Raw genomic sequence first — 27,386 nt, 5'->3', positions numbered from 1 at the left:
GCAATACATCCTACGTTCCCGTAAACCTCCTGGCCTCAACCTTCGTTAGTCACTGTCCTCACCCACCCAGCCCCCTCCCTGTTCCCATTCCAGCACTACACAGCCGTCATTTCACCGCCACATTCAGTCTTTTAATTTCTTTTATTTCTCTCCTTTCCGCACCTTCTCTCCTGCCCTCCGTCTAAACTGCAACACTTGACTGTTCGCCACTCCCACCATACTATCCCTCCCCCTCCCTGCTCCAGCCTCCTCCTTACCCCCACCCAGTCGCCACTCTCATCATGCACTAGTGCTGCTGCTCGCAGTGTGGTCTCAGCTCTCAGAGACAGCAGACGTGTGTGCAAGTTGCATTTATGTTATTGTGTGTGTGTGAGTGTGTGTATGTGTGCCTACTGCTGACAAAGGCCTTAATGGCTGAAAGCTTTAATTGTGTGAATCTTTTTATTGTGCCTATCGCGACTCAGCATTCCCGCTGTAGGGTGAGTAGCAACTTTCCTTCTCTGGTACTGTCACATTCCATCCTGGATTTTCCATTGTTTGAAACTATAAATTCGAATTCCATCAAACAAAGCATGTTACTTTCTGAAGCATTGAAACAGAGATTGCAATGCACTATTGTAAGCCAATCACAGCTCATGTCATGTGATCTCGTCAGCCAATCACAGCAGCTATTCAGAGCATAGGACTCGTGACATAGTCAGTCAATAGCAACATAATTGTTAAGTAGCATGAATGCACAAATAGAAAAAGTTAATGGTTTAAATTAATGTTCATAATGTAGCTACAAGAAAAGCTAAGCTTTCATATATAATACTGGTCTTCAAGATTAAGATGACAGATGACACTGGTCGTTTTAGCGTGTCTTACTCTTGAACCCTCCGGCAGGCACGCATGTTTTTATTGAACAAGCAGTCACATAACGCATTTTGTGTGCCACTTTCACTGCGTATACACTGTTGCTCACTTATAGTGGGAAAGAATGTTTTGTGATTTAACATGGCTGTTAATCATACTTATTTAGAAAAACACATAAAAGACGTAGTTCTAAAAAAATCTATATTTCGCTGTCAGCATTGAAAATTAATATATTTGTAGTGAATGCCTACGGAAACCATATTACAACAGCTTACAAACAGGCCATGTTCACTACTTAGTAATTTAAGAGATGTCATGATTCAAATCACACTTTTCACAGGTGTAACTAACACTCATATGCTTCCTGCAAACAAAAGTTTTACAAGAATCATACTTTATTGTTGTGTTAATATTCTTGGCCTTTCCACAAATAACACAGCATCCCCGTTTCTTAACCGAATGGTTCTCAACTTTGTTAGATGTTGTCTGGTACCTTTGAAGGAACAGCAATATATCCTCGGGAAGGGTCTGAATTTTGGCGCTTTCTGTTAGATGTGGTTTCATGAGGTCATAAGGTTATTCAGAAATACTCTTCTCGCAACCTTTTGATTTTGTCCATTTGAGTAAAAAAGGATCTGGGCATTGATACCAGCAATGTCAATTAGAGCGAAAAAGATTACCAAAGGCCACCTTCTCTTTACACGAGCTACAGAATATGCACCACACATCTGGTCGACTATATCAACACCACCCTTGGTGGCATTATAAGTTAACACAATCTCTGGCTTTCGAAAATCTTCATCGATAGTACTGGGATCATGCATAGTTGACAACAACAAAACCGCCTTGTTCTTCTTCGGTACATACGAAACAACGTCAGTTCGTTTTTATATCTGAAGAGGGATGAAACAGGTACTCGATTTTTCTTAAGCAGGAATTCCAAGGGAATTTCTTGTTTATTCTTTTTGAGTATCCCAATACGCATACATCTTTTACCTAATAGCAACATAGGCAAGGGGCAACTTGTCTACCAATTGTCCATAGTTATATTCCTGTTGTATCCCTCTATATAACTCAAAAGTCTGTGAACTATTTCCGACACTGAATTTGAGACTGCACAAGGTCCTTAAGGCTGCTTTCCACAATATACCTCAAGATTGCTCATGAAAAATGATTTTGCATCACAAAGCGCAAATATTTTAATGCCATATTTGGCATGTTTGTTGGGGATATATGGCACAAATCCACAACGACCATGAAAAGCTTGAAGCTTTTTATCAGTGGTTACAAACTCACCAATGCTGTACGTACTTTTGCAATTGGTTACAAACTCATCCAGAATCGAACACACTGCGGCCAACTTATCAGATCTTCTCCTCCCTTCTCTTGTGCTTTTACTGTCGACACGAATACAACACAGCAAGAATAGAATCCACTTGTAGCTCATTACAGCTCTTTCAATTCTGATTCCTGATCCATCGGTATTCCACAGTTCCATTACATTCGTGTTTAGCCTTCTTCATTCCGAAGAGATAAAGTAACCCAAAAAGTGCCAGTATTTCACTTCTTGTCATTTCTATTTTGTCTATTTCCTCTCTGGTAATCAGAAAATTCTGGTTTCGGCTGAATATATTTGTTTGCATATTTCACAATAGTATCTATCATTTCCATGTTAATTATCTTGAGGAATCCAGAAATCTCAGTTGTTACGTCTCTGGCAATAGCCTTGGGTCCACGAAAAATTTTTACAATATTTTTCCTTCTCGCTTTGCTTGTGGCAGAGCTAGTACTTTTCCTCCATTTAGAAGTTTTGTCTCTTCCCACAAACCAGTCGTCAATAAAACCTGGTTGACAATTATTGCCTTCATTTTGGTCTGACCCATACTCTTGTTCACTTTCAGTGTCATGGTCACTACAAGTAATTACCTTCAGTTCCTCATCTGTAGCATCTGATATAGTGTCTACATATTTCGTAAAATCTGGGTCTTCATTCAAGAGCCATTCGAGTTCCTCGTTAGTTAAACGCTGCCTTGCCCTAAAATAAAAATTTATGTTGAACACGGGCCATACGAATGTTGTAAGTAAAAATGTTTGAAGATGTAAAAAAAAAAAAATAGTTACATGACCAGCCGCACAGCGCACTGAGGGCAACAGAAGTGACAGTGCTACACTACATTTTCCATTTAACAAATTCCTTAGCATCGACATTTTTGCGCTGCACATAACAGTCGTCAGAACAATAATGAAGGAAAACGTCAAGTTTCAAAGGTCTCCATTGTTGCCAACATGTTGGATAAGCTGATTATATAAATTTGGCGCACTCTGTGTGCCAGCGCACCTGCTCGAGGGATAAGATACATCACACAAATGTACCAGTAAAATTTTAAACAATGACATTAGCGTCTGGTCTTTTGGGCTCGAAATTATTCTAAGTATCAGGTCTTGAAAGTTTTAAGTTTTAAATGAGAGTAAAACGGTCTGCGATTTAAGAAATTCATTGCATATTCTCACAAGTAACATAGTTCATCTTGCGTAAATGAAAATTTCCTTTGAAAATAATGATTTTCAAAGAACTATTCGCAATATTTTTCCGCGGCCTCTTAGACTTGGGTTCATTTCAGAAGCTGCCAGAGAGCATACGGGTGTTAGTTACACCTGTGAAAAGTGTCAAGTTGCACCTGCACCAGAAGACAGGCATTACTGTGTGTGGGCAACTACGATGACGTAGGAAGCCCGTACGTTCATACACATATAGCATTAAGAGATCTTACATGACGAAATAGGACATCAAAGGATACTCCAAGAGCTTAGGTATTTCATAAACCATACCAAAATGCATAATTCAGGTTAAAGGGCACATTCATATGTCCAGATTCACAATGAAGTAGGTCCCAACCTGATATTAAGCTTTTCAGTGCACTTTTTTGGGTGCAAATTTCCTTGGAGTACCAGTACTATATTGTTTCATGTTTGATTATTTATTATGGCATAATGCCATATGTGCCAGAAGATGAAAATGTGCACTTGAAATACAGTGAACAGTTGAAACTAGCCAATAGTGTAGAATGAAACACTTAGTTTCTTATCAATTGACTTCATCTGCAGGAAAGATTAATAAAAGCCACATTTATTTTGCAAACCAACAAAAATAACTTCATTGTTCCGCAAGGCAATTAATACTTGACTGCCAAAAACGTGGAAATAACATAAAATCAGAAAACATATTAATAACAGCCTTCTGTAATTATGTGCATGTATTTCAATTTACATGGTAGCTCCAGGCCACAGAAATCAGTTTTGTTTTCATTGATGTGTGAACTGTAAATGAAGAGGAAATAGGACATTAGGAAACAGCAAAATCACTAAACGTAAACACGGGTCACTAACCTCTTCCCATTAAAACCCAGATTGCTCTGTGCATGCGCAAATCTGACAGCTTAGGTGCGCCAGAAAAATTTTTCTGTGTAGCATGACTGCTTCTTGCTACTGCTGCAGCCACACTTCAAGAATCCAGAAGAGGGAGAAGGCATTGCTTTTATGCATTTCAACTGTGCATGTGCACGAGCCCACTGGCAACTACTCCAAACAAACTTAATGTAAACAGTTGTGACGTCATGCTCATCGGAGGGTTTGCTTTTATGAAGTAGTCCATAGTCTTCGTCCTAAATCATTTGACACATTTTGCTGTTTATCACTTCTTACCAGTCAAAATCACAAAAATTTAACTGAAGACTAAAACTACGAAAAATTCCTGGTATTCTAGAAAATTCCCAGGTTTTTCTCGGTTTTCTCCCAGATAAAAAAATTTCTGGGTTTATCCTAAATTTCCCGGAGCATATACACCCTGTTTTACGTCATTATTTGTGTTCTAAATGGTATAGTCACACATGTTATAAAATATAAGGGTAGAATGGATTGTGTCAGTTTTTATGGTTTAAATGAATAATGTAAACAGTACTTTGGCAATATTATATACAATTTATTATTGCTTTCAGTAGGACACAACATAATGTGCAGATCTTGCATTCAGGTGTAGCCACATATTTTCATTATACAAACTAATCTCAAATATATGGGTGTCATTTTCTATCATTGTGAGCTCTTCATTGCATTTATAAGTACAGTAGAAAAGCTTGTGACATTGTTACCAGTGAATTACAGAACATTTTGAATATCAAATATTCAAATTAACATCATATTTTTGAAATAAATAAATATAAATTTTAGACATAAGTTCTGCTACTGTTTTCAGAAACAATCTCTTTGTGTATACTTTCCTTTTTCAATTCTGGGCTTATGAATAAATATCTCTCCAGTGTCCCAAAGTAAAAATTTTGCAAATACACTTGATGTCAAAGGCAAAAATTACCAAACATACAGAGGCACTATTGCATGTACTGCTGTTTCCTTAATAAGTCTCAGTTAATTTCTTCTGGGGAATACCCGCACCTTTTGTAAATTAATTCGCCAATCTTTATGAGTAGAAATTTAATAATACTTAAATGCAGTTTTGCTCGCAAGCTCATGTAAAATGCATCAATGTTGAGAATAATATGAGACTGATGTACATTCACGCAAGAAGCTTAAAGTCATGATAACAAAATATTCAGCATATCTACTACAAGGTATATATAACCATTAATACCACAATTTAATGGCAGTTTTTGTGGTTACCAGTCTTTTACACATAAAGTAACTTTTTCCAAATATGTAAAGCAGCAGCACAGACCTTAACTGGCAAGACAGGAGTTGACAATTGTCTTCATTATCACTCCTTGAACATTTAAAAGCAAACATGCACTGGGTACAATAATTGCTGACAGTAACTACAGAAAGTGTGTTGTCATCTTAAATTGATTCTGCACATTTCTAACAGGCTTAATATACTCTTCTTTGTTATTCTGTCACACAACACTAGTTGATAAACATATCAGATTTCTCTGTACATATTATTTTATCCAAAACAGTCAAGATGTACAAAATCTAAAAGCTACTTTATATCTAACATCACATAAAAGCTGTATCCTAGAGACAAAGAGAGTGGCAGTGTATAATTATGCTTTTGCAACAACTCCATTTCACATTCAGAGTTTGCAATGTATTTAGCAGTAAGCTATGCATAAAGTCATGAGACTGATTCCAGATCTATTCATTGCCACCAATATATGGAATATACAAAAAAAGGTACAGTTAAGGACCACAAAGGAGATTAACTAATATCGCATTTTAAAACTATATTGTCATATTTCAACTGCATTGTAGCTGCCATCATTTCTACCTGGTGTAAAATATGATTTTCAACCATATTATTTCTTTCAGTTTAGTCAATAACAGCAAATTCTTTACCATGTACTTCGGAAACAAATGTGCCAAATTATGCCTTATATAATGTAGCACAACATAGGCCTACTACCTATTACACAAGAAAGCAAGTACACACTAAAAGTTGTTTAAAATTAGTAATGTATTCTATTCACAGCCATTATTGATTTATACAAGATGGCTATCTTGTTTATATAACAATGGAGTCAGCAGTTAAAGTTTTACTTTATGCTGGGATTTATGAAAAAATATATTGTCATAATTACATTAACAAATGAAAAAGATATGGAATCATAATATGACTGTCTCATGCTTAGGAATGAGAAATAATCTTCAAGTATCCTCCAAATTCCACAGCAAATGTTGTTCTACAAGTTTTTAATTACATCTCATATTAGACCTCCTGAAGATGATTTTTGTGATAGAACAGTGTGTAGCTTTATACAATGATGCACTGATGAATGAGCAGATTTCATTCTTACAACATGAGCACCTTATGATGGACTTGGTTCACAGATTACGAATGTGCTTCATTCGGCGAAAGAGTAAGCAGCAAGATGATAAACCACTGCCTGCCTTTGCCAGTTCTGACATGCTAAGTGAGCGACGTGGGAAGTCTATACGCTCTGCAAAAACCTAAAAAACAGAATCAGTTTTACAACATTATGCCATGCTTTGCGGATGATACTAAATGTAATTAATGTACTAGAAAAGCTGGAACAGATAAGTGGTACAAAATATGAATGATTAATAAAGGAAGGTCCCTGTGCCCATATGAACTAACATTGACACAATGGGGGCTGAGAAAGGTGGCACAGTGCTAAGACAGGAGGACAGTAGTTTAAATCCATTTCATAAATCCAGATTTAGGTTCCCTGCAAGTTCCCTAATTATCTTAGGTGAATGCCAAGATTTTCTGTCCTCTCCTTCTCCAATATGAGCTCATGTTCTATCTCTAATGGCCTTGTTATTGGTGGCACATTACATGCTAATCTTCTTTCTTTCCTTCATTTGATACAAAGGCAACTGCATAGAAGCTATTCATGTGACCAACTCTAGAATGCTTTTCCTGCATTTGGAATCTTAATCAAATAGATTTGGCATCAGATATCACATGAATTCAGTGACCCACTGCTAAGTTTATAACAGGGCGGTATAGCCCATACAGAAGTGTAATAGATGGGCATGGAACTTAAAGGGGAACTTTTGGAAGACAGGCAACATTATTCTCATTACACCCTGGTATTTGAGGAAGACTGCGCAACAATTCTGCAGCCATTATTGTATATCTTGTGTAGGGATAATAAGAAGAGACGTACATCTACAGTGAGGAGGTGTGTGTATGTGTGTGTGTGTGTGTGTGTGTGTAGCCATGCATCATCAAACAGAAAGCAGTTTGCAACATTTACTTACATTAATCATATCACTGCACTGAAGATGTACAATTACACAACACTAGTGTTATTTGATATTATTAATAATGTATACCTCAATTAGTTCTAATAATAAATTCATCAGTGGAGTAGTAGTTTGCCACCAATAAATACTTTATGATCATCTTTAACTTAACTTTATCAATAGCTATACTTTTTATGGCTGTTGGTAAGTTATTGAAAATGTGTATTCCTGAATAATGGACACCCCTCTGAACCAAAGTAACCGACTATGTCCTAGGCAAATACACAGCTATTTTTCTTTCATTCAGTACACAAAAGGAAAAGAACAGAAAATTACTAATGTTGGTATAAAGTATTATGCTTTGTGCAGTATATATGGAAACAGGAAGAAACAGACAGGTAAAAAAGGACATCCTATGGTTATAATTGGCAACTGCCTAACTTGAACATAATCCTGTACTTCTTATTCCTACCTTTTCCCAAAATATGAGCTCAGCCAAATTGACAGCATCATTGTTGCTCACTAGATGTTTCTGTCTGATAGATTTACACTTGATTAACAAACCTCCACAAAGCAAAGTTCATGTACTTAGATTGTTTACCTAGGATATTAAGCACATCCTACTGCTGACATCATTTTTCAAATGCTCTTCATACTGCCAGCCTAAGATTTTATCAAGATTGTGAAAAATTAAAATCAAACAAAGAATGATACTGAGTAAAAATCTCTCGGTGTACATGCCGCGTCAATTCAGGATAAAACTCCAAGCTTTCGACCACTACCTCCATGGTCGTCGTCAGGGCTAAAACTGACTGTCGTGAACTAGCGAGGTTCCCACTTTTTTATGCAAAGGACGGCTTCTGATTGGCTGGAATACGTCAGTGATATGGCGCGTAGTGAAGTGGTGCCCTCTACTTCCATAGATGTAGTTGCTATCCCGCATTGCTTGCAGCGCCATCCCTTCAATCAGGAGGTAAAGTGCGAGAAGTTTTTCTCTGTGATTTTTCTTTATCCAGTGCACTCTTCCAAGTGTTGCTAAGTGCATAGCCGTTGTCTCTATTAAAGTTATTATCGCTAAGTCTAATTTCAACTGCTTCCCGGATCACAGAGTCCCAGTAATTCGATGCGTGGTCTATTACTCTGGTTTCTTCAAATAAAATCTTATGCTTGCTAAGCAGGCTATGTTCAGCCACCGCTGATTTTTCCAAATACCTGTATTTCAGGTGGCGTTGGTGCTCGATGCAGCAGTCGGCAACGGTTCTTACAGACTGGCCCACGTAATTCTTGCCGCATTCGCAAGGAATAGTATAAATTCCCGGCACTCTTAAGCCGAGACTATCTTTGACTGGTCTCAACATTTCCTTAATTTTCCTAGGTGGTCGGAAAACTGGATTTATTCCTTGCCTCTTCAGGACTCTGGCTATCTTGCTCGTTGTAGCACTGCAAAAAGGAAGCCGCGCTATGTGTTGGTCCTCTTCTTGTATGTGGCCGGCATCATGTCTTACTTTCTTGGACAATACTGATTTAATTTCACCGGCAGAATAACCATTCCTCTTGAAAACAGTCGTCAAATGGTTAATCTCGGGACCGAGGTGGTCCTTGTCGGAAATAGTCCTGGCTCTGTGTACTAAAGTATTCAGCATAGCTCTCTTCTGAGACGGATGATGGAAGCTATGGCTATGCAGATATAAGTCTGTATGGGTTGGCTTCCTGTACACAGAATGGCCCAGTCGTCCATCCGGCTTTCGCTCTACCAACACATCTAAAAAAGGTAACTTCCCTTCCTTCTCTACCTCCAATGTAAATTTTATGTTTGGATGTACACCATTCAGATGTTCGACGAACTGCTGCAGCGTGTCGCTGCCGTGTGGCCAGATTAAAAAAGTATCGTCGACGTATCTGTAGAAGCATGATGGGCGGAGGTGAGCACTGCTCAGGGCTCGTTCTTCAAAGTCCTCCATGAAAAAATTCGCTATTGCTGGTGACAGTGGCGAACCCATGGCTGTTCCATCTGTCATTTCATAATAATTTCCACTGTATAAAAAATAAGTAGTCGTCAAGGTATGCTGGAACAACTTCAAAATTTCTGAGGAGAAATGAGCAGCCAACAGTTGTAATGTGTCATCCACAGGTACTTTGGTGAACAGAGAAACCACGTCGAGGCTGACCATGATATCACTTGGGCCTATCTTCATCTGTTTTATGATATCAACAAACATTTTTGAATTTTTAATATGTTGTGGGCAGTGACCAACTATAGGTGCCAACAATTTAGTTAAGTGCTTTGCAAGCTTGTACGTAGGAGAGCCAATAGCACTAACAATCGGTCTCAACGGGACGTTCTCCTTATGAACCTTTGGCAAACCGTACAGTCTTGGTGGCCTAGGTGCTCTCGGCCGTAAGTTCTTCACCAGTTCGTCGGAGAGGCCAGAGTTTTTTAGTAGCTCCCTTGTCTTCCTGCTGAGTGCTGATGTGGGATCCCGTCTGAGAATCCGGTATGTGCTGTCCTCCAGTAATAATCCAACTTTCTTGTGGTAATCTGTAGCATTGAGTATTACCATGGCGTTCCCCTTGTCAGCAGGTAAAACAACTAGATCTTCATCCTTCTGCAACAATTTCAGTCTTTGTCTCTCCTCTCTGCTGATGTTTGACTTAGGCGGCTTGGATGTCGCTAAAATCCGGCTAGTAGCAAGCCTTACGTCATCCGCTGCTTCTTGAGGAAGATGACGAACTGCTTGTTCCACTCCACTAATGATCTCAACCACCGGTAACTTACGTGGAGCTGGGGCAAAGTTCAATCCTTTACTGAGAGCCGAGATGGTAGCTTCATCAAGTTCCTTGTCAGAGAAGTTAATAACAGTACAGCGAATGCCGTTGGACCCAGTAGTTCCTTAATCACGGTTAAGCCGCTCAAATTTATCGGCCTGTTTCGCCGTAGTCCTGCTTAAATTGGCTCGTTGGTGTGCCGCCAAAGTCATATCCACCCATTCCCAGTCCAATGGTGAGAGGACTCCGGCCAGAAATAAATGGCAACTAAATAACAGGCGAGCGTTCATGTCTAGTTCATACCTGGTATGACGTATCCTCTCTTTCACAATAGCATGGCTGGTCTTTCGTAAAATTCTGTTTACTGCAGTGCTTCTGATGTGGTGTTTGATGACTGCAAACTTCGGTACTACCTCCTTGTCACGACAGCGTTGTAAAAAAGCCAGATTGCTCAGCAACTGAGACTATTTCAAGCGCAGCTTCTCCAGGTGACAAACGCTGCGCGCTATATCCTCCCTGTAGAGGAAACTAATATGGCTACGAAGTCTTTCGCGACGTATTTCTTGAGTAAAAATCTCTTGGTGTACATGCCGCGTCAATTCAGGATAAAACTCCAAGCTTTCGACCACTACCTCCATGGTCGTCGTCAGGGCTAAAACTGACTGCAGCAGTTCGTCGAACATCTGAATGGTGTACATCCAAACATAAAATTTACTTTGGAGGTAGAGAAGGAAGGGAAGTTACCTTTTTTAGATGTGTTGGTAGAGCAAAAGCCGGATGGACGACTGGGCCATTCTGTGTACAGGAAGCCAACCCATACAGACTTACATCTGCATAGCCATAGCTTCCATCATCCGTCTCAGAAGAGAGCTATGCTGAATACTTTAGTACACAGAGCCAGGACTATTTCCGACAAGGACCACCTCGGTCCCGAGATTAACCATTTGATGACTGTTTTCAAGAGGAATGGTTATTCTGCCGGTGAAATTGTATTGTCCAAGAAAGTAAGACACGATGCCGGCCACATACAAGAAGAGGACCAACACATAGCGCGGCTTCCTTTTTGCGGTGCTACAACGAGCAAGATAGCCAGAGTCCTGAAGAGGCAAGGAATAAAACCAGTTTTCCGACCACCTAGGAAAATTAAGGAAACGTTGAGACCAGTCAAAGATAGTCTCGGCTTAAGAGTGCCGGGAATTTATACTATTCCTTGCGAATGCGGCAAGAATTACGTGGGCCAGTCTGTAAGAACCGTTGCCGACCGCTGCATCGAGCACCAAAGCCACCTGAAATACAGGTATTTGGAAAAATCAGCGGTGGCTGAACATAGCCTGCTTAACAAGCATAAGATTTTATTTGAAGAAACCAGAGTAATAGACCACGCATCGAATTACTGGGACTCTGTGATCCGGGAAGCAGTTGAAATTAGACTTAGCGATAATAACTTTAATAGAGACAACGGCTATGCACTTAGCAACACTTGGAAGAGTGCACTGGATAAAGAAAAATCGCAGAGAAAAACTTCTCGCACTTTACCTCCTGATTGAAGGGACAGCGCTGCAAGCAACGCGGGATAGCAACTACATCTATGGAAGTAGAGGGCACCACTTCACTACGCGCCATATCGCTGACGTATTCCAGCCAATCAGAAGCCGTTCTTTGCATAAAAAAGTGGGAACCTCGCTAGTTCACGACAGTCAGTTTTAGCCCTGACGACGACCATGGAGGTAGTGGTCGAAAGCTTGGAGTTTTATCCTGAATTGACGCGGCATGTACACTGAGACATTTTTACTCAAGAAATACGTCGCGAAAGACTTCGTAGCCAAAGAATGATACTGCAGAATTAACCAAATAAAAGGGAGAAATGAGCCTTGCAGGACAGAAAATAGAATGATATCAGTAGTTCACAAAAGGGACATCTTGTAAGTAGAATGAAGATAAGCAATTAAAACAAAAAAAGTGGGCACTGGTAAGTAGGCTTGACTTTAATGAAACAAAAATCATTTCACTTTCCTTCCATACACTATTTTAGTCCAGGCAACTTTTTAGGATCAATACTTTTTACATATGTGTTAGTTCTTCCCTACATTGTCCATTCGTATGTTTTATCTTATTTACACTTATTTAACAACTTGATTTTATTCTCTTTTCCCACTGATTATCCAGTTCAAAATCCTGCTTTTGTTAAAATTAGTTATTCCCATTTCTTATTCTTTCCCTCATCAGCAGCTCATTGTCTAGTAGCTAGCATCTGTCTCTAGAACTCAGATTCCCAAATTCGATTCCTGGCCTGGTTGGAGATTTGTTGTCTTGATCTTCATCTATGGCCAAGTTGCTGAATTGGCATCAAATAGAAAAATTTGTTCAAGGCGGCCGAAATACCTCAGACGGGGTCTCCCAGCCAATAATGCCATACAATCATTTTAGTAAATTCTCTCCCTTTCCAAACAGATGCTTATTCAGTATTAATAATTACATCCTTTCTTCCTGCTCATCATCTGATTCATGTTGCTCTTCTATTTATTTTCTGCTATATTTGCTACTGTTTTACACTCTTAACATTCTATTTTCTAAGTGCAAACAAAATTCTCATACAGCTTTCCCTACTATGACGTTTCCTGTAATGTGGAGCCTCCTTCTCTTCTTAGCTTACCACTTCACCTTTTTTCATCTGCTCAGCATGTATTACACTATATTCTCTTTTCCTGCTGTGTAGAACCCACCTACAAACATACTCTGCCACTATACAATGCATAGCAGAGGGTACTTTATGCCAATACCAGTAACTTTTTTTTGTCCTGTTTCCTTTCTACACCGAACAAGGGAAAATTTATTGGTATGAGCTCTAATATACCAGATCTTATTCTCATGACCTCTGTATTAGAGGTTGCAGATTGTTCAAGTACACCAACACCTAAGTACATCGTCAGCAAATCACTGAAGTGTATGGCAGAGGATACCTAGCATTATATCACATGCAGGGTTTCTTTCACATCAATCACATATGGAGCATGGGAAGAATGACTGCTTAAATATCTCGATGCATGCTGTCTAATCTTGTCTTCCTGGTCACTAGGTGAGTGATATGTAGGTGGGTGAAGTAAATTTCTAGATTCTTCACATAATACTTATCCTTGAAACTTTGCAAATAGGCTTTCACAGGTTTAATTGATGTTTATCTTCAACTGTCCACCAACTCATATTTTTCAGCCTTTCTGCGAGCCAAACAAACATGCTGCCCTCCTCTGTAAACATTCAATATCCCCTGTTAAGTCCTATTCGGTGTGTGTCCCACACATTTGAGCATTATTCTATGATGGAATGCACAAGTTTTTTGTAAGCAGTTTCCTATTTATGAACTGAACTCTGCTACCTGCCTCCTGAGTCTATGTGATTATTCCATTTCGTATCCCAACAAGTTGTTAGGGCTATGTATTTGAACAAGGTGATTGATTCCAATGGTGACTAAAGGATGTTATAGCCACACGACAATATTTCTGTGCATGTTGTAAAGTGCACGATTTTACATATCTGAACATTTAAATCAAGTTGCCAATCCTTCCATCACTTTGAAATCTTCTCATGATCTGACCGCATTTTTGTACAGCTTTTCAGGTAGTACTTCATTATCGATAACTGCATCATCTTCAAATAATTCTGATGTTCGTGTTAATATTGTCTACCAAGTCATTAATATACAACATGAACAGCAAGGATTCCAACACAATTTTGTGGTGCATGCCAGAAGTTCCTTCTGCATCTGTTAATGGCCCATCATTCAAGGTAACATCCTGTGTCTTCATCCTCCCATTTCTTCGATACTCCATATGACATTTCTTTTTTTTAATAAACAATGCTTCTCATAAGTCAAGAAATACTGCCTTCATGTTATTATCTTGATCCATGGTTTTTAAGATGTCACGTTAGAGAAGTGCAACATGTGTTTTGTATGAAAAATGTTTTCAAATTCATGTTGGTTGGCATGGAGATCATTCTGTTTGAGATATCTCATCATCTTCAGTTCAGTGTATGTTCTAAGATTCTAGAACAGATAGACATCAGACTAAAGTTTCGTGGACCACTTCTGTTATCCTTTTTGTAGCAGGTGTGAGCTATGCTTTCTCCCAATTACTGTGGGCAGCTTTTTATTCAGGGGACCTATGCTACATTATGATTAAAATGAGGGCTAACTTGAGCTGCATATTCTGTATAGAATCTGACAGCATCCCATCATCCTCATGCCCTGGAGCCTTGTTAAATTGTAGTGATTTTAGCTGTTCCTCCACGCTTCTGACAAATGGTTCAAATGGCTCAGAGCACTATGGGACTTAACATCTGATGTCATCAGTCCCCTAGAACTTAGAACTACTTAAACCTAACTAACCTAAGGACATCACACACAGCCATGCCCGCGGCAGGATTCGAACCTGCGACAGTAGCAGTCGCGCGGTTCCGGACTGAAAGGCCTAGAGCCACTTGGCCACTGCGGCCGGCCCATAATTAGGCAGTTGTTTATGAGATAACTGGTAATCACATAAGCAGTTGGCAGAGATCTGTGGGGTAACACTTGCATGTGACAAAAGAATGATATCATAAAAGTTTACTTTGTTATTGTTTAATTAAACAGTGCCTTAGCTAAGGCAATATAAGTTTATTTTATTGGTCTTGAATTAAATTAAGATTAAACTGTGATTTTGTTCACACATAATTACCTCAGTAACATAAAGACAGCTACCCTTTACATGTGTATAAAGTACACCATGTGGCCACTCATGTTATGAAAAATGACATGCCTGCTCATGGGTTAATGGGATCTACCTGTTTACCAGCTTCTATTTTTTGCAACACATTGCACATGAATGAACCAGTTCTGTTTCACTCACTCCGTCTTCAGGCCTCAAGTGGCCTACCAGGACCATCCGACCGCCGTGTCATCCTCAGAGGAGGATGCGGATAGGAAGGGCGTGGGGTCAGCACACTGCTCTCCCAGTCATTATGATGGTATTCTTGACCGAAGCCGCTACTATTCAGTCGAGCAGCTCCTCAATTGGCATCATGAGCCTGAGTGCACCCTGAAAAATGGCAACAGCGCATGGCGGCTGGATGGTCACCCATCCAAGTGCCGGCCACGCCCAACAGCGCTTAACTTCGGTGATCTCACGGAACCAGTGTATTCACTACGGGAAGGCCGTTGCCCTAGTTCTGTTTCACACAAAGAGTTTTTTTCTTTTCTGAACTTATGCTGCTTTTTTAAGAGAAACATATTTTACACGAGGAATGTCATAAGATTTGGAGTTAAAATATGATCTAAGATCCTACAACAGATGGATATTTGCAATACTAGTCTGTAATTCTATGTATCTATTCGTTTACCCATTTTGTAAACACAGGTGACCTGTCATGTGGTACTATTCACAGCATGTGAGATTCTTGACAAACAGAAATAATCCTTTCAGACTAAGAAAATCTACACCGAAGAGAGAAATAAGCACATGTCAAGTTGTTCGTGTTTCAGTTCTTGACAGAAACATACAGCCAAAATCAGAAGGATCTTTCCTTTGCATCACACTGTAGCTGCTTTCTGTTTTTTGGAACCACTTATTTACATTCACCAGTTATTCATCATTACATTCTATACAATTATGTTACAAATGAAAAAGATCTGAACAAACATAATTGCACAGCACATTCAAAATGCTGTCTCTCCAACCCGATTCAGGTTTCTATGCTTTCTTTAATCTATTTCAGGAAAATATCAACTTGGTTTCTTAAACAATACCATGGCCGAGAGCCTTCTCCCTCCTTGTCCCATCTGAATTAGGTTCCATTTCCAGTTACCTTCTTGTCATTAAGAAACTAAACTCTAACTTCCCTTCCTTCTTAGATGATTGTTATATAAATAGTACTGACATTTGTGTCCCTGTTTAAAATGTTAAATGTCCTATGAGCGTATAACTGATCTGTCATATAACTACACCTACATATATATTCTGCACGCCACCGTATGGTGTAGGGAAGAGGGTAGCTGGTACCGCTACTAGCCATTTCCTTTACTGTTCCACTTGCAAGTGGAGGGAATGAAAAATGACTGTTCAAAACGTCCGGACCAGTCCTAACTTCTCTAACCTTGTCTTTATTGTCCTTATGAGAAATGTACCTTGATGGCAGTACAATCATTCTGCAGTTAGCTGCAAATTCCAGTGTTCTAAATTTTCTATGTAATTCACAAAGGATGTAGTTCACAAAGGATCTCTTTAATACTTGCACAATGATCAAACCTACCAAAAACAAATCTAGCAGCACACCTCTGAATTGCTTTGATGTCTTTTAACCCAAGCTGGTGAAGGTCCCAAACAATCACGCAGTACTCAAGAATTGGCCGCACTAGTTCTGTATGTGGTCTCCCTTATAGATGAGCTACACTTCTTCCAATAAACTAAAGTTGACCTTTCACCTTCCCTACTATCATCCAGCTGTGCTTGATCTATTGCATACGACTTTGCTATGTTATGCCTTGATATTTAATTGATGTTACTGTGTCAAACAGCCTGATACTAATACTGTATTCAAAAACAGAGGATTGTTTTTCCTACTCATCTTCCTTAATTTACATTTTTCTACATTTATGGCTAACTGTCATTCATCACACCAAACAGAAATTCTGTCCAAAAGTTATCCTGTATTATTCTACATCCACTCAACAAAGCAATTTTCCTGTACAATACAGCACCATCAGCAGATTAACACTCACCCTATCTGTCAATTATTTTATGTATATAGAGAACAAGAGTGGACATATCACATTGCCCTGGGGCACTCCTGACAATACCTGTGTCTCTGAAGACTGTGTGTGAGGTTCTATCACTTAAGAAGTCTCCAAGCCACTTGGACCTTCATTAACAATGTGCAGTGGGGTACTATGTCAAACACTTTCCATAAACCTGGAAATATGGGCCCTGCTTGTTGCCCTTCATCCATGGTTCACAAGGATCTTGTAAGAAAAGGACAAGCTGAGTTCTACATGTGTGATGCTTCCTTAAACAGTGCTAACTTGTGGACAGAAGCTTTTCTGTCCCAAGGAAATGTATTATATTTGAACTTATAATATATTCAAGAATTCAGAAGAAGCAATCCAATGTTGCAGATATTGGTCTGTAATTTTGCATGTCTGTTCTTATACCCTTCTTATATACAGGAGTCAATTGTGCTTTTATCCATTCGCTTGGGACTTTGCTTTACTCGAAAGGTTCACAATAAATGCAAGCTAAGTAAGGGGCCAATGCCAGAGTGCACTATCCATAAAATGCCTATTACTGTGTCCTCCATAGGGGAGCCCATGCAACAGTCAAATGATGGTATGTCTGTAAAATACTGCTGCATAAATGGTCATTTAAAATTTCAGCTTTCCTTTTGTTGTCTTCGACTGTTACATCAGACTGGCTCAAAAGTGACTGGATAGAAGCCTTCAATCCGCATAGTGAATCTACACAAGACCAGAATTTTCCAGTAAGATTTTTCACTTAGATATGATGGTGGAAGCTGTAGTATGCTACCCCCATCGACCTTTTTGTAGATGCACAAATTTTTACTAATTTTTGCCTGTCAACACTTCCATATTCTTTTTTAACTGACAGAGCAACAATCTCTGCTTCTTCAACATTTCCTGAATTTTGTTTTGAGCTGTGGTGGGACTTTTCCACCTTCAATCCCCTTAAAAGGCACATAATTCTCCAGAGTAAGATTTTACATGAGTTTAAACCCATAATTTCTCTATGGATCATATTAGAACTAAATGATGTCCATTCCTTGTCTAATTAGAATGCCGACAACAGCTTATCTGCTCTTTTCAGCATGGAAACTCTCTTACTCTTCTTGATGGATTTATTACTCAACCATTGTTACTAAGATGACATCGTGATCACTGAGCCTTGTCTCTATACTGACACTGTCAATATTGTCAGGCCTGTTTGCAACTACACTGCCTAAAATATTTCCAGTGCATGTGAGTTGTCAAACTAGCTGCTGAAAACATCATGTGCCTATTGTATACTGTAAGTGTGTACACTGACCACCCTTTCAGCACAGTAAATCTCTACTAGCTTTGACAATGGTGTACAATGAGGACTCACAAACTATTAACAGAGCCCTGCATTCGGCTGAGATAACAAAAACACTTTAGTGTCATAATATTATAAAACCATGGATCAGTCACAGGCCCTATACCTGAAAGACTACTATACAGCTGCCCGAATGTTGTGTCATTTAATTAGAACAGGAACACAAAGCTAGTAATCCTAGCGTACAAGGCACCAATAGGATATGTTTTAAGCTGTGAAACACAAAGAAACACTGTTCTTCACAGAGCCTCAAGTGTGGCAGAAAATGAAGTGAGATATTCAGCAATAAAATCTTTGACCACATACTCAGTCGTGTAAAGACTTTAATTCAAAAGAAAATTTATTTCATACACAAACCTTCTACTCCATAAAGCAGTTAAATAATTTCTGAATGTGTAATAATATATCCATATATACCATATATAAAAGATAATGCCCTGACTGATTGACTTACTCACTCACTGCCTCATCATTGCCCAACCCAAACCACTAAGGATAGAAACTTGAAATTTGCAGAGGGTGTTGATCTTATGCTGTAGGATTGTTGAAGAAGAGATTTTCTGAGATACCATATTTACTCGAATCTAAGCCGCACTCGAATCTAAGCCGCACCTGAAAAATGAGACTCGAAATCAAGGAAAAAAATTTTTCCCAAATCTAAGCCGCACCTGAAATTTGAGACTCGAAATTCAAGGGGAGAGAAAAGTTTTAGGTCGCACTCCAAATCGAAACAAAGTTCGTCTAGTTGTAATATGAGACACAATTTAGGTCGAATGAATGACGATACAGCTGCAGTAGTTTGGTTCGAGTCGAAAGCTTAGCAGTTACGGTTTACCAGGTAGCCATTGCTACGCGTCACGCGCTCCGTCCGTATTTATATGGATATCCTTCCTTTTTCACGTGCTTCGTCTGGTTTGAATTGATTGCTTATTTTTCTTTGATCCGATAAGTGCCGTTGTCTTTGTTATAGGTGTTTACGTCACTCCAAGCTGAAAATGCATTACTGCACTGTGTCATGCATTGTTTGTCGCATTCTGATAGTGCGTGTTTACGGCCTGTCACCGCTCGCGGCGTGGCTTGCTTTTGTGCGCGCTACCGCCGCTTACAAATAAAAAATAGAGAGGAGTCGTCTCATTAGCGAAACATTTTTTGTTACTTACACTACTGCTTTCTTTGATAATGATCAACAAGAACCAAATAACAGACTGCGTATGATAGATGATGTTCTGAACGAAATTTTAGCGAAAATTTTTCTCCGTTCCAAAATCTTTGCAGGTGCCTCTTTAGTTCATTACATTCTGCACAGAAATTAGAGTCATCTTAGATTTAAAAATCTAGTCAGTTGCCGTGCTTCATTTCTGACTGTATCACTATCAGGCATAAGAATAATACGAATATAAACATGACATGTATATTCTTCCCCGTTTGCTGTTGTTTCGTAGTTTATTAGGCAGACAGGATTTAAATGAAATAGTAGCAAACACGAAACAATACATGGCAAAATGTTTATATTCATATTAATCTTATGGCGAAGAGAATACTACATGTGATTCACAATTCATAAAAGCTCCTATTAGCAACCATCTCTTCTCACAGGTAGGAAAAAATTCAGAACGTAGAGTTGGCCATATTGACAAACATCCCAAACAGTCTTGCAAGTCGGATTTTCATAGTACATTGAAATGTTGCTACATTCGAAGATCAACAATACAGAATTTGTATTTACTTCATTGGATAATGTACCAAAATGCAGTGGTCGAAACTCTGGGCGGAGGAAAAAGGCTCGTCTTCCACTTTTTTTTTTTTTTTTAAATTTATTTACTGACACAGAGATTTTGGTGCCAGTATGTATCTTTGTGCCTACAAAGCATGCCTGTGTGGCGCTACATATATTCGACGGCAGAAGTTAGTTGTGGCGGCACCCACCAACATTTTTCAGAACTCCCGCTTGGTTTGCACTCGATTCTAAGCCGCAGGTGGTTTTTTGGATTACAAAAACCGGAAAAAAAGTGCGGCTTAGATTCGAGTAAATACGGTACCTTCCCTTAGGAGATGAAATAGGGGATGAAAGTATGAATGCATGCTTTCGCGGTGATATCTGTTAATAAAACATTCTCGGGTTTCAAGATGCATTAAGTGGTTTACTGCCCACAAGTTTTCAGCAGAGATCTCCTCTGCCATTGTCTAGTGGATGACTGTTGTGTGGTTATCATTGCCATGCTTATATAGCCATGCCGTTGCTCGTGACGGAATCACCACACTGAAGTAATGGAATGGCTGGCAGTGAGTCATGACCTAAATCCCATTGTGTATAAGGGACATGCTTAACAGATGTGATCATGGTCATCCTGTTCCATCAGACTTGCCAAGCACTGTTCCATCAGACTCGCCAAGAACTATCATACACACCCATTGAAGAATGGGAACAAATACCACAGGGTGAGCTCCATAGACTTAATGGAGCATGCCACATAAGAGCAGGCAGTGATAAATGCTCATGGAAGGCATACACTCTATTGAAGTTCTCAAAGCCCACTGAAAACCACCCATGATGACAGGACGGATGACTGTTTCCACTTTGTTTTTGACACCTGTCGGGCATTTCAGTTCTTTTTAAGTAAACAACTGAGGATGTAATGAAGTTTTGTTCTGTACTTAATTTGTGAAAGATAAAGATATAATTTGGCAACATACCCATTCCTCAATTATTGCACAACGGAACAGAGCAAACACCCAAAGTCATGTTCCCCTAATTCTTTTGAGCAGTGTACTTAGTATTCATTATGTGCAATAAATCTTAACTTTTAAATAAAACAAGAAAATTATCATTTTTACACTGTAATAATGTTAATGTCTGGGTAGTTTGGTGGTCAGCGGAAGTGTTTAAACTCAGAAGAGTGTTCCTGGAACCACTCTAGTCATTCTGGATGTGTGGGATGTCACATTGTCCTAACGGAATTACCCAAGTCCATCGGACTGCACAATGGACATGAATGGATGCAGATGATCAGACAGGATGCTTATGTACATGTCACCCATCATAATCATATCTAGACGTATCAGGGGTCCCATATCACCCTAACTTTACACACCTCACACCATTACAGAGCCTTCACCAGTTTGATCAGTCCCCTGCTGACATACAGGGTCCATGGATTCATGAGGTTGCCTTCATACCCATACACGTCCACGTCCATCCACTCGATACAATTTGAAACGAGACTCATCCGACCACGGAACATGTTTCCAGTCATTAACAGTCCAATGTAGGCGTCAACACCGATGGGCCCAGGTGAGGTGTAAAGCTTTGTGTCATGCAGTCATCAAGGGTACACGAGTGGGCCTTTGGTTCCGAAAGCCCATCTCGATGATGTTTTGTTAAATGATTCGCACACTGACACTTGTAGATGGCCCAGCATTGAAATATGCACCAATTTGTGGAAGGGCTGCACTTCTACGATGTTGAACAATTCTCTTCAGTCGCCATTGGTCCTGTTCTTGCGGAATCTTTTTTCGACAGCAGTGATATTGGAGATTTGATGTTTCACCAGATCCCTGATATTCACGGTACACTCGTGAAATGGTCACATGCAAAGATCCCCACTTCATCACTACCTCGGAGATACTGTGCCTCATCGCTTGTGTACCAACTTTAATACCACATTCAAATTCACCTAAATCTTGATAACCTGTCGCTATAGCAGCAGTAACCGATCTAACAACTGCAACAGACACTTGTTGTCTTATATAGGTGTTGCCGATCACAGTGCTGTATACTGTCTGTTTAAATATCTCTGTATTTGAATACGCATGTCTATAGCAGTTTCTTTGGCAATTCAGTGTATGTTTACACTATTTTCTTTGCCCCATGTAGTTTTGTACACCATGTTATCATACTTCTTGAATCTACTGATCCACTGATTAGATGCAGAGTAGTTTTCGATTCCAAGCATTCAGCTCAGCATTTTTAGAGTAAATGTCATATTTCATCTTTTCTAAGTTTTGCTCACTGTTACATGCACTTTCCAAAACAAGAGTCTTTGTATTTGATAATAGAGTTCTGCACTGACAATCCCTAGACCCTGTGTTAATGCAACACATGTTCTGAAAACTATATAGAAAAGATAGTTCAGAACACCACTCATGATGTAAATATGTAAGATCTAATGACAACAAATAGACTTGACCTCTTTGAGGACATCCACATCAAAACTGGCATCAGTGAGCATGACAAGGTTGTGACAATAATGATTACTAAAGTACAACAGACAACTAAAACCAACAAAGGACAACTAAAACAAGTACAAGTGTACATGTTAAGTAAACTGGGTAAAAGAGCAGTAGCGTCATTTATAAGTGAGGAACTGAAAGTTTCAGTACAGGATAGGAGCACGTAGAGGGACTATGCACTAGACAGATACACTGATGAGCCAAAATATTATGACCATCTACTTAGAAGCATGTCAGTCCACTTCTGGATGCAATTCAGCAGTGATTCTGCATGCCATGGGTTCGACAAGTACTTGATAAGTCTCCACAGGTTTGTGGCACCAGATTTCTGTGCACAGGTCATACGCTTCCCGTAATTTACTGGTGGTTGGTTTGTTGGCGCGAAGCTGGCATCCTATTACATTCCAGTTGGGTTTAATTGGATTCAAGTAAGCTGAATTTGATGGCCAAGACATCAACATGAGTTAACTATCATGCCCCTCAAACCATTGCAGCACGATTGTGGCATTGTGACACAGACAGTTATCCCTTATAATGTTTACATAGTCCAAAGCTGTCACAGCGCCTTCAATTACTAACACAGGTCCAATGGAAGCCCAGATGAATGCCCCCATAACATAACAGTGCTCCCATCAACCATCGTCCGTTGTGTGCTGCATGTTTTGAGCAGCTGTTTGCCTGGAGGCCAGCATATCTAGACATGACTATCAACTTGGTTTTGACAATAAACAGGATTTATCCAACCAGGTGACATGATTCCATTGATCCATGGTCCAATCTCAATGATTCCGTCCCCATTGTAATCATAACTGATGGTGGTGGTGGGTCAACATGGGAACACATAGGAGTCCTCTGGTGTGGAACACCGTGTTCAACACTGTGCGCTGATCAGTGTTCTCCAAAACACTTGTGCCTGCACCAGCACTGTACTCTGTTTCAAATCTGCCACAGATTGCCACCTATCCTCCTCTAGACAGTGGGCAAGCCTCAGATCCGTATGTTCTATGATGAGGTAAGGATGTCCAGCTTCTTGTTGCCTGCTTAAGGTTTCAGCATTCTTCAACCACTTTCCACAGATGCTCATGATAGTAACAGGTGAACAGCCAACCAGCTTCACCAATTTTGGGATGCTTGCTCTCAGGCACTGGACCACAACAATCTGGCTTTTGTCAGAATCACTTAAGTTGGGGGATTTCTGCATCTGCACCACTTATCGACACTAGAATGATTCACCATTCATTTATGCTCCATTCATATACTTGTCTTACCACCCCATGTGCCCTTAGTGTCAACAGGGAGGATACAACCTTATGGTGGGCAGTGGTAATAATGTTTTGGCTCATCAGTGTATGTACCACAGTAGAACAGTTCATAATGGAAGGGATCCTCCATGGTATACAATCACTGTAAAGAAAGTTCTAAAGTAACAGAGACTATGGCATAATAGGAGTAAAACAAAGCACAGGGCTGTAGATAGAGACTGTTCTGAATAAAATGCATTATCAAGAGAGCAATACGTGAAGCCTTCAATGAGTACCATAGCGGAATGTTGTCAAATGATCTTTCACAAAAGCCAAAGGAATTCTGGTCATATGCAAAGGCTGTCAGTTGCACCAAAGTTAGTGTCCAGTCACTTGTGAATGAGACCGGAGCTGAAATTGAGGGTAGCAAAGCAAAAGCTGAAATGCTTAACTCCATTTTCAAATGTTCCTGTACGAAGGAAAACCCAGGAGATTGGCCCCATTTAATACTCATACCACTGAAAAGATGTCTGAAATAAATGTTAGTGATAGTGGTGTTGAGAAACAGCTGAAATAGTTAAAATTGAACAAAGCTCCAGGGCCCGATGGAGTCTCTGTCAGATTCTATACTGAATCTGTAGCCGAGTTATCCCCTCTTCTAACTATAATCCATTGTAGATTCCTCAGACAAAAAACCCTGCCCAATAGTTGGAAGAAAGCACAGGTTACACCTGTTTACAAGAAGGGTAGTAGAAGTGATCCACAAAACCACTGTCCACTATCTTTGAGCTGGCCCCTGTGGCCCAACGGTTCTAGGTGCCTCAGTCTGGAACCGTGCGACCACTACAGTCGCAGGTTCGAATCCTACCTTGGGCATGGATGTGTGTGATGTCCTTAGGTTAGCTAGGTTTAAGTAGTTCTAAGTTCTAGGGGACTGATGACCTCAGATGTTAAGTCCCATAGTGCTCAGAGCCATTTGAGCCACTATCTTTGACATCAATTTGTTGTGGAATCTTAGAACATATTCTGAGCTCAAACATAATGTGGTATTTTGAACACAATGACCTCCTACATGCCAATCAGCGTGGATTCCAAAAACAATGATTTTGTGAAACCCAACCTGCACTTTTCTCGTGTAACATACTGAAATCTTCGGATCAAGGCAGGCAGGTAGCTGCAGTATTTCTTGATTTCCAAAAAAGCATTTGACTCAGTACCATATTTACACTTATTGTCAGAAGTATTATCATATGGGGTACAGGGTGAAATTTGTGACTGGATTGAGGATTTTTTGATAGAGATGCGCAATCTGTTATCTTGGCTGAAAAGTCATCACTAGATGTAGAAGTAATCTTGGGTGTGCAGCAGGGAAGCTTGTTGGGAGACTTGCTGTTCATGCCATATATTAATGATCTTCTGGACAATATTAACAGTGACCTCAGACTTTCTGTAGATGACAGTTATCTATAGTGAATTACTGTCTGAAAGAAGCTGCATAAATATTCAATCAGATCTTCATAAGATTTCAAAGTGGTGCAAAGATTGGCAATTTGTTTTAAAATGTTTGGAAGTGTGACATTGTGCACTTCACTAAAAGAAGAAAACAGTGTCCTATGACTACAATGTCAATGAGTCACATTTGGACTCTGCCAATTCTTACAAATACCGGGGTGTAACATTTCGTAGGGATATGAAATGGAATGATCACACAGATTTCAGTTTATTGGTAGAATACTAGGAAGAGACAATCACTCTACACAAGAGATTGCTTACAAATCACTGATGCGACCCACTCTGGGGTGTTGTTCAAGTGTGTGAGACCCGTACCAAATAGGACTAACAGGGGATATTGAATGTACACAGAAGAGGGCAGCATGAATTGTCACACATGTATCTGCTTATTTATTTATTCATTTTTGTTTTGTTGATCCAGTAGACAAAGGAATTGTATGAATATGAAACAAGTCAATTTTAACAAAGTAAAAACAAACATGAAAATTAAAAACTGAGAGATTGTAACCATAAATGTGAACAGAAAACTAAATATGGGATAATTACAAACTATAATACTGTGAAATTGGGAAAAAAATAATTTAATTATTACAAACACAAGCTTAATCTACAGCAAAACTTAAGTATAAGACATTAAAATTATATATTGTAGTCCATATACATTCCAAGTTGTAAAATGCTAAAATTATACTACGGCATTAAACATTTTCATCTAATCTATAATGAAGAAATATTTACATTAAAAATTTCATCAAGAGAGTAAAAAGAGTTTTATAATACATAATTCTTCAATTTACTCTTAAATAACAGCATTGCACTGGTAAGAGGTTTTATGTTTCATGAGAGTGCATCGAACACCCTTGTGCTGAAGTAATGTACTCCCTTTTTGTATAAGACTCAAGTTTTTGGAGGAGGAGGAGGAGATTAGTGTTTAACGTCCCGTCGACAACGAGGTCATTAGAGACGGAGGGCAAGCTCGGGTGAGGGAAGGATGGGGAAGGAAATCAGCCGTGCCCTTTCAAAGGAACCATCCCGGCATTTGCCTGAAGCGATTTAGGGAAATCACGGAAAACCTAAATCAGGATGGCCGGAGACGGGATTGAACCGTCGTCCTCCCGAATGCGACTCAAGTTTTTGCTGTAAACTATCCCATGAAAGCCTACAAAGTTTCAAGAAGCAGCCTTAAATGATGATTCTAGGAATATATGACCATCTCCTATTTTTACTCACATAGGGATCATGAGGACAAGTTGCAACGCATGCAGAGGCATTTAAACAATCATTCTTTCCACGTTCAATAGATGAATGGAATGGGAAGAAACCCTAATAAGAGGTACAATGGGACATATTCTCTGCCATGCATTTCACAGTGGTTTGCAGAGTACAGATGTAGATGTAGATCTGTTTTCACAATGTTTTCACCCTAAAGCTGTGATGGAAAACACTGAACTTCTACTTGCAAAATGCAGGTTACAACACAACACTCAGATCACTTATGCATGGCTACAAATAATGCTACTTAGTACACAAAATTAACTCTTGTCTTGGTGGTTGATGGGATAGCTGTGTTGACTGAAATCAACTTGCCTCCGTTTGCAGCAATGGCTTTGTTGGCACAGTCAACCTTGACTAGTAGACGACACTGTGTTCAGTGTGTATATGAATTATAAATATAACTCTATTAAAGTTACACATACTGGGACATAGATGTCCTCTGCATATGATCATAATCATAGGATGAAATTAAAACTGAAACAATGTGCCTAAAATATTGTTAGCGAACAATTATTTTATAACACACAGTACTGGAAGCTCAGGTTGGTAGTAAGAAATGTTCATCCAAAGTAACACCTTCTTCTGACTTCTATGAAAACAGTTACGTCCTTCAGCTACTAAGTCGAGTAGAGGTTGGCAGCTGCAGGAGACAAAGCGGTAGTGCCACAAA

General features: G+C 39.5%; 1 protein-coding gene across 2 annotated transcripts in view; it reads right to left on the bottom strand.

The window, feature by feature from the left end:
• Nucleotides 1-4,828: 4,828 nt before the first annotated feature.
• The window catches only part of LOC126252625 (N(G),N(G)-dimethylarginine dimethylaminohydrolase 1), a 65,713-nt gene continuing 43,155 nt past the window's right edge, over nucleotides 4,829-27,386 (bottom strand). Inside the window, exon 6 of one of the 2 annotated variants that reach the window (XM_049953529.1) lies at nucleotides 4,829-6,813. In XM_049953529.1, the coding sequence (XP_049809486.1) occupies nucleotides 6,688-6,813 (126 nt within the window). In that variant the 3' untranslated portion in view covers nucleotides 4,829-6,687. The remainder of the gene's footprint in view (nucleotides 6,814-27,386) is intronic. The other variant, XM_049953537.1, reaches the window with a different exon arrangement.

This window comes from Schistocerca nitens, chromosome 1, assembly GCF_023898315.1.
Source record: "Schistocerca nitens isolate TAMUIC-IGC-003100 chromosome 1, iqSchNite1.1, whole genome shotgun sequence".
Lineage (NCBI taxonomy): Eukaryota > Metazoa > Arthropoda > Insecta > Orthoptera > Acrididae > Schistocerca > Schistocerca nitens.
Note: the sequence above shows the minus strand (reverse complement) of the source record. Positions and strands in the feature narration are given on the sequence as shown.